At 49.5% G+C, this 16,982-nt stretch overlaps 1 protein-coding gene across 1 annotated transcript in view; it reads right to left on the bottom strand.

Moving 5' to 3' along the window:
• The window catches only part of TENT4A (terminal nucleotidyltransferase 4A), a 694,370-nt gene that overhangs the window by 333,981 nt on the left and 343,407 nt on the right, over positions 1-16,982 (bottom strand). The window contains exon 6 of the mRNA XM_086965283.1: positions 7,127-7,255. Within this exon, the coding sequence (XP_086821409.1) occupies positions 7,127-7,255 (129 nt within the window). The remainder of the gene's footprint in view (positions 1-7,126; positions 7,256-16,982) is intronic.

Here is a 16,982-nt window from a genome sequence, read left to right as displayed (position 1 = left end):
TGGCGCCCAAGGGTGGGAGCTTCCGCAGGAAGCGTGCATACGTCACAGGAAGGACACCAAAAGGTGGGACGTAGAGGCCCACCTGGGCTACGAAAAAAACAACAACAAAAACTCAAAGAAAAGACTACGATTCCAGACCCAACCACTACACCGCGGAATAATGCACAGCATAGTAAATCCAGAAAGATTCACGCTGCAACACATTTGTAACTCACAAGGGGTAACGCAAAAGAAATTGACGTTACCGCCACAAATCAAGAACCTTCCATGAGGATTAAGATCTGGGAAGACAACCAGACAAGAGGCGCCTGACCGCTGAATCAGCATGGGCATCAAAAAGAGTGACCCCATCAAAAGGTAGATCCCGAAGTGGCTCTTGAACATGCTCTGGTAAGACGCTATCGCGCAACCACACATGGAGGCGTAGGACCATCGATCGGGCCATAGCCCTTCCCATGGAGTCAGTGGTGTCCATGGCAATCCTAATAGAAAATTGGTCCATATCATGGCCATCAAGGATTATGCGGACCAGATTGGCAGGAGTGCTCTCATCCAAGGAGGGGAGGAGCAGCTGTACAGCGTCCCATAGGGCAAAAGTAGCCCGAGCAAACAGTTGAAGGACCCGGGTGCAGAGCTTGAGGATGCAAACACATCGCGGTCACATGACTCCAACCACCGAGACTCCGAGTGGAAAGGATGTATTGAACCTAAATGGAGGGTCAAACGGGCGGGGTCATTGGGAGCTGGCCGATAGCCATGTGCTACAGAGCGCTTCACAGGGTCCCCAGAAAAGGGCCTCGCCCATGTCCCAAGAAGGATGTCAAATAAAGACTCCGCAAACTGCAACATTGGCTCCACATTCCCCGCACCTTGGTGGAGAAGATCCAGCAAGGGTTCCGGAGGTCTAGACACAGTGGGCAGCTGCATCCTCAAAAGGACAGCAGCCCTACAAACAGCCCTGATTAATGTGCCACTTGCCTCAGTGACCCCGCGAAGCGTTGACAGGAAATAGTCAGTAGGTGAGGGACGCAAGCTAAGCTGGCCACGTAACACTCAGAAAAAGGATAAGCGGCCCAAGGCACCACTTGTACTTGTGCTTGCTCCGGAGAGCGTTGAAATAACCAAGGGGGTGGGGAATCCAAAGGGAGTCCTTCCACCAATAAACCCGGAGATGGCGCCGAAGAGACGTGTAAGCAGCATAGACTAGCTCAGAAAGGGCCTCGACTGTGAGTGATTCAAGCGTCGCTGACCTCCGGAAAGGTCGATCCAGTGCAGACGACCTCCAAAAATGCATAGACTGCCCGGAGTCGGACCGGCAGTGACTCAACATCTTCCGAGGTGAAAACCTGCGAAGAGAGTGTGCCGAAGCCCCCACCAGCAACTCCGCAGGGAGCCCCAGGAGGCTGTGCGACAGCACTGTGGTAAGGAGAGGCGCTGTGGGATGGCACTCTGGCCGTGCTATGGCGACTCCGGAGTCAGAGTGAAGGCACTCGCTGAGATTAGAGGGTAAATCTGCAGGCAGAGACCCGACCGGAGTCGGAGGTGGCACGCAGGTCAAGGTGTCTGGAGTTGCTGCAGAGGTGGTAGATTCAGGAAATCTATGGTAGTAATAGTGCAGCATATTTTGGAGGTTTCTCACTAAAGAAGGGCATCTGGATAAAAGGCTCCTGTTGGTCTTGTTCACCATAGGAAGGATATTCCTGTTGGTACTGTTCAGAATGCTCTCCAACTGAGTAGTAATCCTTATGGTACTGCCCATTGTCCTAATAATCTTCCTGGCACTTCACCTGAAGCTCAGAAGGGCTGTGGGACACTCTAAAGGAGCCTTCCTCATCTGGTTCGTCATAAAAGAGATGCACCGGAGGGTAGTGCAGTAACTTACTTGGTGATGTGTGGACTGGCAGAATGGTCTTCTGCAGGTTTCTCTTTAGTGAAGATTAAAGACAGTGGGAGACATGCAGTTTATCGTCAACTGACAGTTCTCTCTACGACAATTCCTTCAGAGACTGCTCAGTAGACATTCCTCCTAATGTTGGCTATGTACACTGTCGTCTTTGACGGTCCTTGGCGACAGGAACATCTTAAGTGTCAGTTTTTTTGTAGAGTCTTAACTCTTCTTTGGAAATACTGACTTTGGCTGGACGTCCGGCAACGGTTTGAATATCCTTTTTGTAATGATAGTCGATGAAAGCATGTGAAGAGACTATCATGATCGGCAAAGTAGTTGTAGTGTACATTGACATGGCGATCGTCGTAAACGTTGACACTACCGCCGAGGTGGTCGTGGACAATGTTGTGGTAGACGAGAAGACTGAATTGAAGCCTGAAGAGGACAATGATGCAATCGTCGTCGAGAGAGACTTAAAGGATTTAAGGAGGAACTTTTTTAAAGGAAGGTGTAGTAGGCTTTGAGTGAGCCTTTTCTTAGGAACCATTGTGCTTTAAGTAGAAGGTTGTGCCTCCTGCCTCTAAGTTCCCAGAATGTTCCTTAGATGACTTAAGGAGTTTGAAGTGTTTTTTTCTATGTGTGTCTTTTCTTAGGTGAGAGTTTTAGAAGACAAAAGGGCACTCCTTTGTTTTTAGTTTTTTTAAGCCATTTGAAAGTCTACCTTCCTATCGCTCAAAGTTTGAGAATAAATGCATCAGATCATGCAGTCTCTCACCCCTAGCTCCTGATGAAGGCAGTATATACATGCTGTATATGGGTTCTTAGAACGAAGCCTCTTCTTCCCACATGAGTTAAAGGATCTTAAAAATCATGTCTTGGTAGACATGCTGGTCTACAATTCTGAGGAAACTTCCTCTCAAGGATTGAGAAAAAAAGGTAGGAAGGGGAGCAGAGCTCAAGGATACTCCTATCAAACAACGTGAGGTAGAAAATCGGAGGGGTTCAGCTTCTCTTAGGAGTGTTCTAGAGGTTGCGATCACCTGACTGGTTTAAGATTGCAGTTTGTATTTTTTCAAAAAGGACAGATAGGCTATATAACAACGGTTCATTGTCATTACAGCCTATTGTGATTTTACACATTGCTTTATAATAGTACTGTGGAACTCGCACTTCGAAAACTGGGAATGATGCAAGCATGCAAAACTATGAAAAATGGAGAATCAGCTTTTCCACCACACTATTGAACACACATGAAAGGGCATGTCCATGATAAAAAAAATTGACATCCCCAGAAACCAGAGATGCATGCATCTAAGCTTGGTGCACGTCAACACTGCTGCATTCGCCCAGGCAACCGAATCAAGGCCAGACTGACATCTAAGGTTGAAGAACTTTACTTGCTATGCCTAAACTGCCAGTGGCGGATTTCAATTCAAGCATTCCATCCATCACCTTGTTATTGCTCTGTGACCGTTTGTGGCACATGCAGCCCTGTTCGAGCCCTAATAATTTTTTTGGGGAGGGATAATGTGGAGAGAATGAAGACGTCACCAGACGTCGCCTTCCTCACGGAAACATGGATGAACGCCGCCTCAGCACCCGACATCGCCATCGCCATCCCGGACAGATACAAGATCACCCGGAGGGACCGCGGCAATCAGACCGGAGGAGGCATCGCCATCATCCACAGAACGCCATCCGTATCACGACCAACACCGACGACACCCCCACCCTCGCAACCGCCGAACACCTCCACTTCCAGATCCACACCGACTCCAAGACCACCCTCATCTACAGACCCCCGGGACCACGCACACAATTCAGCGAAGACATCGCCGACTTCATCAGCCCGCACGCCCTCCCCTCCGCCGACTACATCCTCCTCTGGGACCTCAACTTCCACCTGGAGAACAACAACGACCGCAACACTACAACCCTGCTGGAGAACCTCGCCAACCTCGGTCTCAAGCAGCTGGTGACCACCCCCACCCTTTACGCCGGACACACACTCGACCCAGTCTTCTCCTCCAGCAAGGACATCGCCTTCAGCCAAGCCACCGGACTCCACTGGACGGACCACAGCTGCGTCCACTTCAGCTTCAAAAAGAACACGATCCACCACCACCAGCAACAGGTTGCACGCAGAAGCTGGAACAGGATCATAGCCGACCAGCTCGCCGCATCCCTGAGCAAGGACCCCCCCGCCAGCTCAGCGAACCCCAGCCAAGCCGCCAACAACCTCACGAAGTGGATCAGCAACTGCGCAGACGACCTCGCCCCCCTGAGGACCCCGCCTAGCAGACCCGGCAGTAAGAAAGCACAATGGTTCACCGACGAACTCAAGAGCTCCAAGAAGAACTGCAGAGCCCTCGAGAGAGAGCCTGGCGCAGAGACCCAAAACCAGACAACATGACCACCCTCAAGCTCGCCACTCGAAAACACCACCAACTGATCCACACCACCAAGAAAACCGCATTCAAGGAACGACTCGACAACAACGCACACAACAGCAAGGAACTCTTCAACATCGTCAAAGAGCTCTCCAACCCCAACGCCGGAAACAACGACATCACCCCATCACAAGACCTCTGCAACTCCCTCGCCTCCTACTTCCACAACAAGATCGCAGATATACACAGCAGCTTTATCACACAGCCAACACAACCCACGACCGCACTGGCACCCCCCGCCACCACCCTCCGCGCCTGGACTCCGATCAACACCGAAGAAACCTGTCGCACAATGAACTCCATCCACGCCGGATCTCCAACCGACCCCTGCCCGCACCAAGTCTTCAACAAGGCCGACGCTATCATCGCACCCCACCTGCGGGACATCAACACCTCCTTCGACACCGCCACCTTGCCGGAGAGTTGGAAGCACACCGAACTCAGCGCTCTACTGAAGAAACCTTCAGCGGACCCCACCGAACTCAAAAACTACCGCCCCATCTCGCTCCTCCTGTTTCCGGCCAAAGTCATCGAGAAGACAGTCAACAAGCAGTTGGCCGCCTTCCTCGAGACGAACGGATCCCTCGACCACTCGCAGTCTGGCTTCCGGGCCAACCACAGCACCGAGACCGCCCTCATCGCCGCCACTGATTACATCCGAACCCTGCTCGACAACGGGGAAACAGCGGCCCTCATCCTCCTGGACCTCTCCGCGGCATTCAACACTGTGCCACCGCACCCTAGTGCAGCGCCTCTGCAACGTCGGAATCCATGAGAAGGCACTAGAATGGATCATCTCCTTCCTCGCCGGAAGAACAAAGAGTCTGCCTCCACCCGTTCAGATCAGAAGCCACCGAAGTCATCTGCGGCGTTCCTCAAGGCTCCACGCTCAGCCCCACCCTCTTCAATATCTACATGAGCCCCCTTGCGGCCATCGCACGCCAACACAACCTCAACATCATCTCTTACGCCGACGACACCCAACTGATCCTCTCCCTCACCAACGACCCCGCCACCGCCAGAGCCAACCTACACGAAGGGATGACAGACGTAGTCAAGTGGATGATGAACAGCCGCCTGAAGCTGAACTCAGACAAGACGGAGGTCCTCATCCTGGGCTCCTCGCCCTCCGCCTGGGACGACTCCTGGAGGCCCCCTGCCCTGGGCAGCGCACCCAAACCTACAGACCACGCATGCAACCTGGGCTTCATCCTGGACTCCTCCCTCTCCATGACCAGACAAATCAAAGCTGTCTCCTCGTCGTGCTTCAACATCCTGCGCATGCTACGTAAGATCTTCCGGTGGATCCACACCGAGACCAGAAAGACGGTTACCCAGGCCCTTGTCACCAGCCAACTGGACTAAGGCAACTCCCTCTACGCCGGAACCACTGCCAAACTCCAGAAGAGACTCCAGCGGATCCAGAACACCTCAGCAAGACTCATCCTCGACATCCCCCGACACAGCCACATCTCCGGACACGAGAGACCTGCACTGGCTCCCGGTCAACAAGAGAATCTCCTTCCGTCTCCTCACCCACGCACACAAAGCCCTACACAACCAAGGCCCAAGATACCTAAACAGCCGCCTCAACTTCTACACTCCCACACGTCAGCTTTGATCGACCAGCCATGCCCTCGCCGCCGTCCCCCGCATCCGAAGAGTCAACACAGGAGGAAGGGCCTTCTCCTACCTGGCCGCCAAAACTTGGAACTCCTCCCGACCCACCTCCGCCTGACCCAAGACCACCTCGCCTTCAGGAAGCAACTCAAGACCTGGCTGTTCGAGCAGTAGTGGACCCCCCCTCCCCAAGCGCCTTGAGACCCTCCGGGTGAGTAGTGCGCTATATAAATGCTTGATTGATTGATTGAGGTGCTTGAGAGGCATTTATACTCTGATAATAAGGGGGCTTGGGGAAATTGAGGAATCTGAAAGTTAGAAGTATCAAAACAAAGGCTTGATCACACACCTGAGGTATTAGGTTGCTACATCTAGGTTAAGACAAGCGAAAACAAAGAAAATGAATTTGAAGTTGTTTACGCTGGTGTCAGACTGATTCTGTAATTAATGATGTGCATTAAAAACAAAGGTAACATAGCCTCTTTAGAGAATCTTTCCTGTGCTTTTAACTCAATGGCTAACATTTCAGTCTTTAGCAATCTTAATGGTATTTTAAAGTGACAAAGACTAAGGCATAATCGAAGACGTTTAACATTGCAGTGCAATTTAATGTTACCCTAGGACTGGCTAAACAGGGAATGATTACATTGTGACTAGGAAAGATCCAATGCTGGAGAGCTGCTCATCTTTGTGCTTCGTATAAGGTCAAACATGCTTATTAGAAAGTATGCTGCTGTCCGATCTATCCTAGCTGGGCATTCACATGTATATAGAGGAGGCGGTTCAACTGCAGCCACAAACATTGAAATAATGCAAGATCACTAGCCATACCTTAGTAAACCAGATCTGTTAGCATAGCTATTCTGCCAGCTAGGATCTGGTCTCCACTAAATTTATAGAGGGCTACTTTCATGAGGTTTGGAAGGATTGAGTTGGAGCCACTCTTTCATTGCTTGAAGGTTCTTAGTGGGCAAGCACTAGCAGATTATTAGGATCAATGTTTAGCAGGTAAAAGAGTAAACCATATACTTCAGAAGTAGAAAAACAAATATCGAGTGAATAGTAAAATGATTGCAGTGGCATACCTTTGTTAAGTACACATTCACAGTATCTTTGTTAGAGTAACTATAACCTGCAAAACAATATTCACATCATGAAAGCAACTTACCTGTAGGAAGCTAATGGCCATTAAAATTAGGCTATAAGAACTAATTCCACCAGTAAAAACTTCATTCAAATCCCTTTCAAGGAGAAACTGTTTTAACACTAAAATCAAAAAAGGCAGCAAGGTGTATTTCTAAAAGACAAAAGAAAGACACTTAAGTTAATCCTTTTAGCACATTAACATTCAAACTACCATACAAAGATGATTTAAAAGTACTTCATGCACATTGACCTTTACAGCTATAGCATCCAGTTAATGACTGATCTCAAAAAAAGATATCAAACAAAGAAAAACTCAAAAATGCCTATCACTGGTCGAGAACAAGTACCAAGTAAAGAATGTTGCTTCTCTCCACTGGATAGCCCTTTTTATATACACTAGGACTTGCTCTACAGTCTAAGACAAATGACTCATTTCAGTACTCAATCCCCAAGATGACCAGAACCTTAAAATAACATTATACAGACATCATGTGAGCAATAGGCTTACATTAAGTATCAACTTAGCGACTGCTCTGGAACTAAAAGTTCGCCTGAGAGCCACTGAACTACTCTGCCCCTCTGATGCAATTTATCACCAACAAGGACCTTCCTTTGAATCCAACCCACAGTGGACCATTTTGCGAAGACTTTTCTTCCATTAATTCTGGCTGTCCTTTGTATCGCCTTGTCCTGAGGAAGACCCGATGTGCCTAATTCTCAATCATGCACCTCTTTGGGTTGAAACTTTGACGGGCTTTTGATAATCCTGACCGTACTCTCTCCGCCCCACGTGAAATGTAAATGTAAACCGACAAGCTGTGCAGAGCTTCTTGTACCTAGGGAGGATGTCCTTTGAATGACCCGTTTCAACAATTCTTACAGCACAGTATATATCTTGTTCACATTTTAGCACTTTTTCTGCACTTATTACCACATCATTGCACCGTTGTAACAAATTGTATGTTCATGAACTTTGACAGCATTCTAATGCCATCTCGACAACATAAAATGTATAAAAAATATATATATTATGTATTTATTCTTGAATACAGACTTCGATTAAGTTAATTTTGGTGTGTTTTGTTTTTTGACTCATGGTTGTCTTATGTTCTTTCCTTTTCAATTATTACTGAAAAGTTTGAGTATTGTTTTTGATTGGTTAATATTCAGTAAATCAAGAATCAATCCTGTACCTGACGAACAAATTACTTACCTTCGGTAACGCTTTTTCTGGTAGATACTATATCTGCCTGTGGATTCCTCACCTTGTGAATATCCCCCTTGCGCCAGCAACATTCGGAAATTCTTTTTCGTAGCCTCGCGCCGACGTGGATAGGACGTCACAGAGACACGGCTCCGCTCGCGACTCCGCTGACGTCACCGACGCCTATAACAGGCCCACGCCGGCGTGATGACATCAGTTCCGCCTTTTTTCCGTGCCATCGAGGCACACGGACGGACCAATGACAGTAGATATATACAAAGCATACACAGTATACAATAGTCAAGGCAAAACACACAGTGTAAAGCAAATGCAGGAAGCAAATGAAACATTTCCTTGACATCAAAACAAATATACATTACAGTACAATAACTGGCATAGAAGAGTGGACAACTGGGAGGCGGGTGGGTCAGTGAGGAATCCACAGGCAGATATAGTATCTACCAGAAAAAGCGTTACCGAAGGTAAGTAACTTGTTCTTCTGATAGATACATCTGCCGTGTGGATTCCTCACCTTGTGAATAGAGTCCCACAGCAGTCCCCACTCCCGGAGGAGGGTGTCCACTCTTCTAAACAAGGAAATCCTGAAGGACAGAGCGCGCAAAGTGGCCGTCCCTCCTGACTTCCGTATCCAAGCAGTAATGCTTCGCGAAAGTATGGAGGGAAGACCAGGTTGCCGCCCTACAAATGTCCTCCACAGGAACACCTCTAGCCAAAGCAGAGGTAGATGACTTAGCTCTAGTGGAATGAGCTCTAATACCCTCCGGAGGCTCCTTACCGGCCAAAGAGTAGCAGATCTTTATGCACAGAACGATCCATCTTGATAAAGTCCTTTTATGGACCGCTCTTCCCTTCTTGCAGCCAGCAAAGCCAATGAAGAGTTGATCGTCCAAGCGACAGTCTCTAGTTCTGTCCAAATAAAAAGACACTGCCCTCTTAGGGTCCAGACGGTGCAACCTCTCCTCCTCCTTGGAAGGGTGTGGGGGAGGATAAAAGGTAGGGAGGGTAATGGATTGACCAAGGTGGAAAGGAGTCACCACCTTAGGAAGAAAAGCAGCCCTGGTCCTTAGAACCATCCGATCAGCATGTATGGTCAGGAACGGGGGCTTGGAACTAAGAGCTTGAAGCTCACTCACCCTCCTTGCCGAGGTAATTGCAACTAGGAAAACTGCCTTAAAGGTTAAAAGCCTCATAGGACATTTATGAAGAGGCTCAAAGGGAGAGCCCATCAGAAAAGTCAGAACAAGATTCAAGTCCCACTGAGGTACAATAAAAGGGGTAGGAGGAAACTTATTTACAAGACCCTTCAAAAATCTCAAGACAACAGGTGACTTAAAAAGAGAGGGCTGATCAGGCAAACAAATAAAAGCTGACAGTGCCGAAAGATAGCCCTTAACTGTGGCAACTGCCAGCCCCTGTTGAGCCAAAGAGAGAGCAAACCGGAGAACATCTGATAAATGGGCTCTCAACGGGTCAATATCATTCTCACCACACCAAACAACAAACCTAGACCATCTATAAGAATAGACAGTCTTAGTGGAGTCACGTCTAGCAGACAAAATGACATCCACCACATCAGGTGTGAGAGAATAGGAAATCAGGTTGCCCCGTTCAATCTCTAGGCATGAAGGTGCAATGTCTGGAGGTGGGGGTGTAGAACCTGCCCCTCCATCTGAGAGAGGAGGTCTGCCCTGAGAGGGAGACGGAGCGGCGGGTGAGAGGAGAGGTGGAGTAGAACTGTATACCACACCCTTCTTGGCCAATCCGGGGCAACCAATATAACTTGGGCCCGGTCTTGGCGAATTTTCCTCAGAACCCGAGGAATCAAGGGTATGGGAGGAAACGCGTAAAGGAGTTGACTTCCCCAACACAACTGAAACGCGTCCCCCAAGGCTCCTTGCATCGGATACTGGAGACTGCAGAATGACGGGCAGTGAGCATTCTCGCGAGTGGCAAACAGGTCCACCCGAGGGGTCCCCCACGTCCGAAAGACGTGACGGACCACCTCTGGATGAAGCCTCCACTCGTGGTCGGCAGAGAACTGCCGGCTGAGACTGTCCGCACGTACGTTCAGAACTCCGGCCAGATGATTTGCCATCAGGCAAATCTGGTGGTCCTGAACCCAGGACCAGAGACGCAGAGCCTCTCTGCAGAGACACTGCGACCCCACTCCTCCCTGCTTGTTGATGTACCACATCGCGGTCGTGTTGTCCGTCAGGACTTGGATCGACTGACCGCGAAGGGAAGGGAGGAAGGCCTTGAGCGCCAAACGTATCGCCCGCAACTCTAGAAGGTTGATGTGAAGCAACCTTTCCTCTGGAGACCAAAGACCCTTGACCTTCAGATCCCCCAGATGAGCACCCCACCCTAGAGTGGATGCATCCGTAATCACCGTGGCCACCGATGGAGGTAGATGGAAAGGCTTCCCTTGCAACAGGTTGCCTTCCACGCTCCACCAAGACAGATCCGCTGCAGTTTCTCTGGAGATCTTCACCGACTCCCCGAGATCTCCGTTGTGCTGATACCACTGCCTGCGGAGACACCACTGGAGTGCCCTCATGTGCCAGCGTGCATGGTTGACCAGGAGAATGCAAGAAGCCATCAGACTGAGCAGGCGAAGGACCTTCAGGACTGGAACGACCGCTCCAGGGTAAAACAAAGGAATCATTTCCTGTATGTCGCGAATCCTTTGAGGAGGAGGGAATGCACGACAAACAGTAGTGTCCAGTACGGCACCTATGAACAGGTTGCGCTGGGAGGGCACCAGGTGAGACTTGAGTACATTTATCGAAAACCCAACCTGAACAACAACTGAGTTGTCTCCTGCAGATGATGGAGCACCTTCTCCGACGACTCCGCTTTGATCAGCCAGTCGTCTAGATACGGAAACACAGGTATCCCCGATCTCCTGAGATGAGCTGCCACCACCGCCATCACCTTGGTGAAGACTCGAGGCGCAGTAGTAAGACCAAACGGAAGGACCGCAAACTGGTAGTGCTGTGACCCAACCGTGAAACGGAGATACTTCCTGTGCGACTTCAGGATTGGGATGTGGAAATACGCATCCTGCAAGTCGAGCGACACCATCCAGTCTCCTTCCATCAACGCTTGAAGAACCTGAACAAGGGTGAGCATCTTGAATTTCTCCTGCTTCAGATAGAGATTCAAGATCCTGAGGTCCAGGATAGGACGAAGCCTGCCATCCTTCTTGGGGATCAGGAAATACCGGGAGTAGCATCCCTGACCCCTTTCCTGCTCTGGGACCACCTCTATCGCACCCTTTCGTAACAGAGTTAGAACCTCCTCCTGCAGAAGAGACAGATGTTCCTGGGTGCAAAAACCTTGGCAAGGAGGGTAAACAGGGGGGAATTCCCGAAAGGGAAGGGCATACCCATTTTCTACAAGACTGAGAACCCAAAGATCTGACGTAACCGATTCCCAATCCTGTAGAAAATGGGTAAGCCGACCCCCAACCGGACCCACATGATCCTGAATAGCGGATCTAGGGCTGCTTTTCTGCGGCAGGGGGGTTGGAAGAGGTGGAGGAAGAGGAGGGCTGACGTCCACGAGGACACGCTCTTTGCTTTCCCCTGTACGATCTGTACATTGAATTTTGCTGCTGCTGCTGTTGCTGCTGCTGCTGTTGTTGGCCTTGCCGGAAATTCCGAAAGGAGCGACCAAAGCCCCTGAACCTTCTGCCGGAAGAAGCGCCCCTGATCTGGAGGCCCAAAGACTTCGCTGTTGCCCTGCAATCCTTGAACCGCTCAAGAGCAGCATCCGCCTTTTTCCCAAAGAGACCTGAGCCATCAAAAGGGAGATCAAGCAGAGTCGCCTGAACATCAGCCGAAAAGTCCGATGACTTCAACCAGGCAGATCTCCTTGTCGCAACAGCGGTGCCCATAATTCGAGCCACAGAGTCAGCAGTGTCCAGACCACTTTGAATTACCTGGCGGGCAGCCGCCTGAGTGTCATTAATCACCCCCTCAAAATCCTTTCGGTTTGCGTCAGGAATTTTAGGGGCCAGGATACGTAAGGAGTCCATCAGGGCATGAACATACCTCCCCATAAGGCATGTGGCATTAGTTGACTTTAAGGCCATACTAGCCGATGAAAAGGTCTTTTTTGCCACCTGGTCCTGTTTCTTTGCCTCCTTCTCACAAGGAACCTGCGGAAAGGCACTAAGACTCTTCTTCGAACAGGCAGCCTGAATGACCAGGCTCTCCAGCGAAGGATGTGAAGAGAGAAAAGCCGGGTCCTCAGGAGCGGCCCTGTACCTCCTTGCAACACTCTTTGATACCGCAGGAGCAGACAAGGGTTTCTTCTAGACTTCCATAATAGGATCAGTCAAGGCATCATTGAATGGAAGTAAAGGCTCAACCACCGAATTTGGAGAATGCAAGACTTCTGTGAGGAGGTTAGACTTGAACTCCACTGTAGGCAGAGTCAATTGAAGAAGCTCAGCAGCTTTTCTCATTACTAGATGGTAAGGCTGGATATCCTTAGATGGAGCACCTGAGCCGGAGGGCAACTCCCACTCTGGAGAGAAATCAAGGGTCCCAGAATCCGCCAACTCCTCAAAACAGCTCTCCTCTAGCTCACCTTCTTCAACGTCAGACTGAGAGCCCATATAACTCTGCTCCTCCAGAAGGCGTTGTGCTTCTCTTCTGGATCTCTCCTTAACACGCCTCGCAGCCGGATCCACCAGCGGCTTCGACGGATTCGGGGCCGACGCCGGTATCGAATCCGACGGCACGGAAGAATGCCCTCGAGGATGATCAGGAGCAGGCGACGCCGGAATCGGCGTCGACGACTTCGGCGGAGCCGGGAAATGCCAATGCGGCGCCGGAGCCGGCATGTAGGGCATAAACGGAGCCGGAGGATAGGAGTGAGGAACTCCCAGGCTGAATGCCAATGGACCCGTGGGGCCCGAAGGCGCACCAGAGGGGTACCATGCCCTTGAGAAGACACCATACATTGCGTTAAGAAACGCAGAAGGGTCCTGGCCTGGAGCAGGAAAGGGCGGCTGAAAACCATCAGGCCGGTCCTGAAGAGGGAACGGATTCGGCTCTACGACAGGCGCGGAATCCACATCCTCCCGGGCCTCTTCCTTTTCACGGGCCGGGGACGGCGCCGGAGACGGACTCGGAACCGGAAAAGCTTTCGGAGCCGGAGATGGAGATCGCCCACGCGACTCAGATGGCGAGGCCTCACCTTCATGCTCGGAGACTTCGAGGGTAACCACCTTCGAACGTACCTTCTTCGGTGACCTCGACCTCGAGCCCGACTCCTTACCAGACCGGCGTCGGGACTCATGTCTCCTCTTCTTGTGCTTTTTCTTCGACTTCGAAACATGATCCGACGCCGACTTCGAAGACGACCTCTCTCGAGAAGCAGATCTCGACCTCGCCCTGGACTTCGACCTCGCCCTTCGAGAACGAGACCTCGACGACTTCTCCTTTCCAGCTTTCACCTTCGCAACCAGAAGTTTGGCTTCTCTCTCCCTCAGGGCCTTCGGATTCATCTTCCGACATGAAGAACAATCCTCCACATCATGGTCGGAACTTAAGCACCAGATACAGTCTTCGTGGGGGTCGGTAATGGACATCATTTTACCGCACTCCCTGCAGGGCTTGAAGCCGGTCTTCTTCGATGACATTTTCGAAGAAACAGGATACAGAGAAGCAGAATTAACCAACAAAATGGCAACAATGTACCAGTAGGCTACAGAGATTCCCGATAACCGTTAGCGTCGACGACGCGGAAAAAGGGAACTGATGTCATCACGCCGGCGTGGGCCTGTTATAGGCGTCGGTGACGTCAGCGGAGTCGCGAGCGGAGCCGTGTCTCTGTGACGTCCTATCCACGTCGGCGCGAGGCTACGAAAAAGAATTTCCGAATGTTGCTGGCGCAAGGGGGATATTCACAAGGTGAGGAATCCACACGGCAGATGTATCTATCAGAAAGAACAAACATTCTCCACATTCTTATGCACCCAGGTTCTGAGGGGCACAGGGTCACCCCATTATACTAGATGCACCTCTGTTGGTGGGCATATCAACGTTCCACAACTGAAGTCATCTGAAGATAAGTTGCAGTGCCTATGGAGATCTTGACAATGTTGGTCATATTTCCCTTGTGTTGGAGCCATTGTAAAAGGAGGAATTAATTTACTCAGATCAGCTGGCACATGTAGGCTAAAATCAGCAATCACTACTATGTGGTACGAGCTACCATCGTCTTATTGCATGTGGCAAAATGGACGTGTTAACTGGTAAATGTTGGTAAAGTACCTGTATTAGAGTGTTCCTTAGGGCTAAACATACTTTTACTGTTAGTGCTATATGTCATATAGCACAATTTATTTGTGACGTTCTTGTGGTCCATTTGCACAAGTCGCCCGTGTGCATGCATTAGTAGTTGCCTTATGAAACTTTTGTTTGTTTATTGCATGGGCTATATACTTAACAGCCAATTATTTTCTGTAGTCGCTGTGCTATGCTGCACGGGTACCTTCGCTTGTGCATTTTTAAGACATATGTATAGGGTACCTGTAAACTCTTGTTCTCTATTGCCTAAGCTAAATGTTTTGTAGTGAATGGTTAGCCAGCTGCTGTAGTAACGGCTAAATGTTGCAGTCTCACCCTTGTTTGTGCGTTATTTAGGCATATGTGTTCTGTTACTGTGGTTGTTATATGTTTTGCATCATAGCTTTGGGAATTGCAAACAAACAACTTGTGTTTTGAAAGGATTACATTCTATTTGACCTTTGAGAAGGCAAGATTAAACAGAAGGAAAGGAAGGAAGGAATGAAACTTATATAGCGCACGACTTACCCTGGAGCATCTCAGCGCTTGCTTAGGGAACCCGTCCTGGTATTCCCCTGTGAGATAACCCTGGCAGGGTATCCACAAGGTGAAAGCCAGGCATCCCACCGCGAGGGGCCGTTGTGGAGATTAAGCAAGCTATTGCCCAGAGTCGCAGAGTGTGAACCCGTGAGTCGAGAAGGCACCGGAGCGAGAATTAACGAGTCCGTGGAATTTTGAGCCCAAGACCCGCCGAGGCGGGGAATTGAACCCTGGTCCAGGGCCGAACTCAAGCTCCAGGTCTGCCGCCTCTAACCCCTGAGCGGCACTTCTCAACAAGCATTTGCAATGAAACAGGTCTCACATTTACGCAAGTTTGAGCTATTGGCAATATAAATGAAAATGCCTTTTAAAGTTCTGTTTTTTTAAACAAATAAAACGCATGGTCACTTACAATTTACGCGTAAATGCGAGACCTATTGCATTGCAAATGCTTGTTAGGTTATGCGTTTAAGCCACACCCTTGGTTACATAAACCATGCCCCTCCAAGAGACCACGCTCCCCTTCCACCCAGTTTATTTATCCCACCTAAAGCCCTGCTTAAAGGTAATAACACAATTACATACCAGTAATCTTCATGAGTGATAACTGAGGATGAGTAGGGATATGAGTAATGCTGGTGTCGCACGCATTTTCAGCCTGCTGGTAGGCCAAAGCAATCGCTGAGACAACACGTTTTGCTTCGATGAAGCATGGATATCTGTCACAGGAAGTGGCTGTAGGGTAAAGGCTAAACAGGCAAGGAGGGTAAAAAGCATTCAATTTCTTTAAGGATTTTGTAGGACTTTGGCATCACTTCCTGTGACGTCACTCCTTGTGTTGTCATCTAGCATCATCAGGAATAATTAAACCCTTTAACATTTTTTGGGGAACTTGTGCCCCAATTAAGAGTTGGAAAAAGCAAACCTGACATTTTATCCACCATTTCCTTAAATCTCTTCCACTACATGAACTAGGAAATATTTTAGTGCTTGGAATATTGCGAGTAGCTCCAGGAGATTGATGTGGAGTACTTTTTGGAGTAGTCCATCTGCTTCGAGTTGTATGTCAAAGGAGCTGGGCTCCCCATCCTGTAAGTGATGCGTCTGTTGTGAGTACTATCTGTGGAACAGGTTTGAGGAACGGCCGCCCTTTGGAAGAGTTTTTTGTGTTCCACCACTGCAGAGAGCGATGTGTGCGGCTGTCCACCAACACCAGATCTGTAAGTTGTCCTGGAGTCTTATTCCACTTATGTGCTAGACATTCCGGTAATGACGCATTTGAAGTCTTCCATATGGTACAATAAAAATGCAAGATGCCATCATGCCTATGACCTGCATGATCACTCTGGCTGGGAGAGAGTGTTGGACTTGAAATTTTGTGACGAGAGCTTGGGTGCTGGCTATCCTGGCTGGACCGGGATATGCTAGAGCTGTGGAGGTGTTTATTGTGGCCCCCAGATATTGGTGTATATGAGAGGGCTGGAGATGCGACTTGGCATATTTGATTGTGAACCCCAAGTTGTGTAATGTCTGAATGGTTTGATGAGTGTGTGTGTTGGACTTGGCCCTCTTGGCAGGGTCATCCCTGAACTTTTTGCCTTCCTCCAATATTCTCTCTGACCTGTTTTTGTTGGTTTAATGTCTCTGGGCACTTTACCACTGCTGACCAGGGCTACAGTGCATATGCTCTCCCGACTGTAAAGTGTATACATGTAATTGATTTCCATGATTGGCTTATTTGATTTACTATCAGTCGCCAGTAAAGTGCACCAGGAGTGCCAGGGCTTGTAAATACCAATGCTGCTAGTGGG

This window comes from Lissotriton vulgaris, chromosome 4_1 (genome assembly GCF_964263255.1).
Source record: "Lissotriton vulgaris chromosome 4_1, aLisVul1.2, whole genome shotgun sequence".
Taxonomy (NCBI): domain Eukaryota; kingdom Metazoa; phylum Chordata; class Amphibia; order Caudata; family Salamandridae; genus Lissotriton; species Lissotriton vulgaris.
Note: the sequence above shows the minus strand (reverse complement) of the source record. Positions and strands in the feature narration are given on the sequence as shown.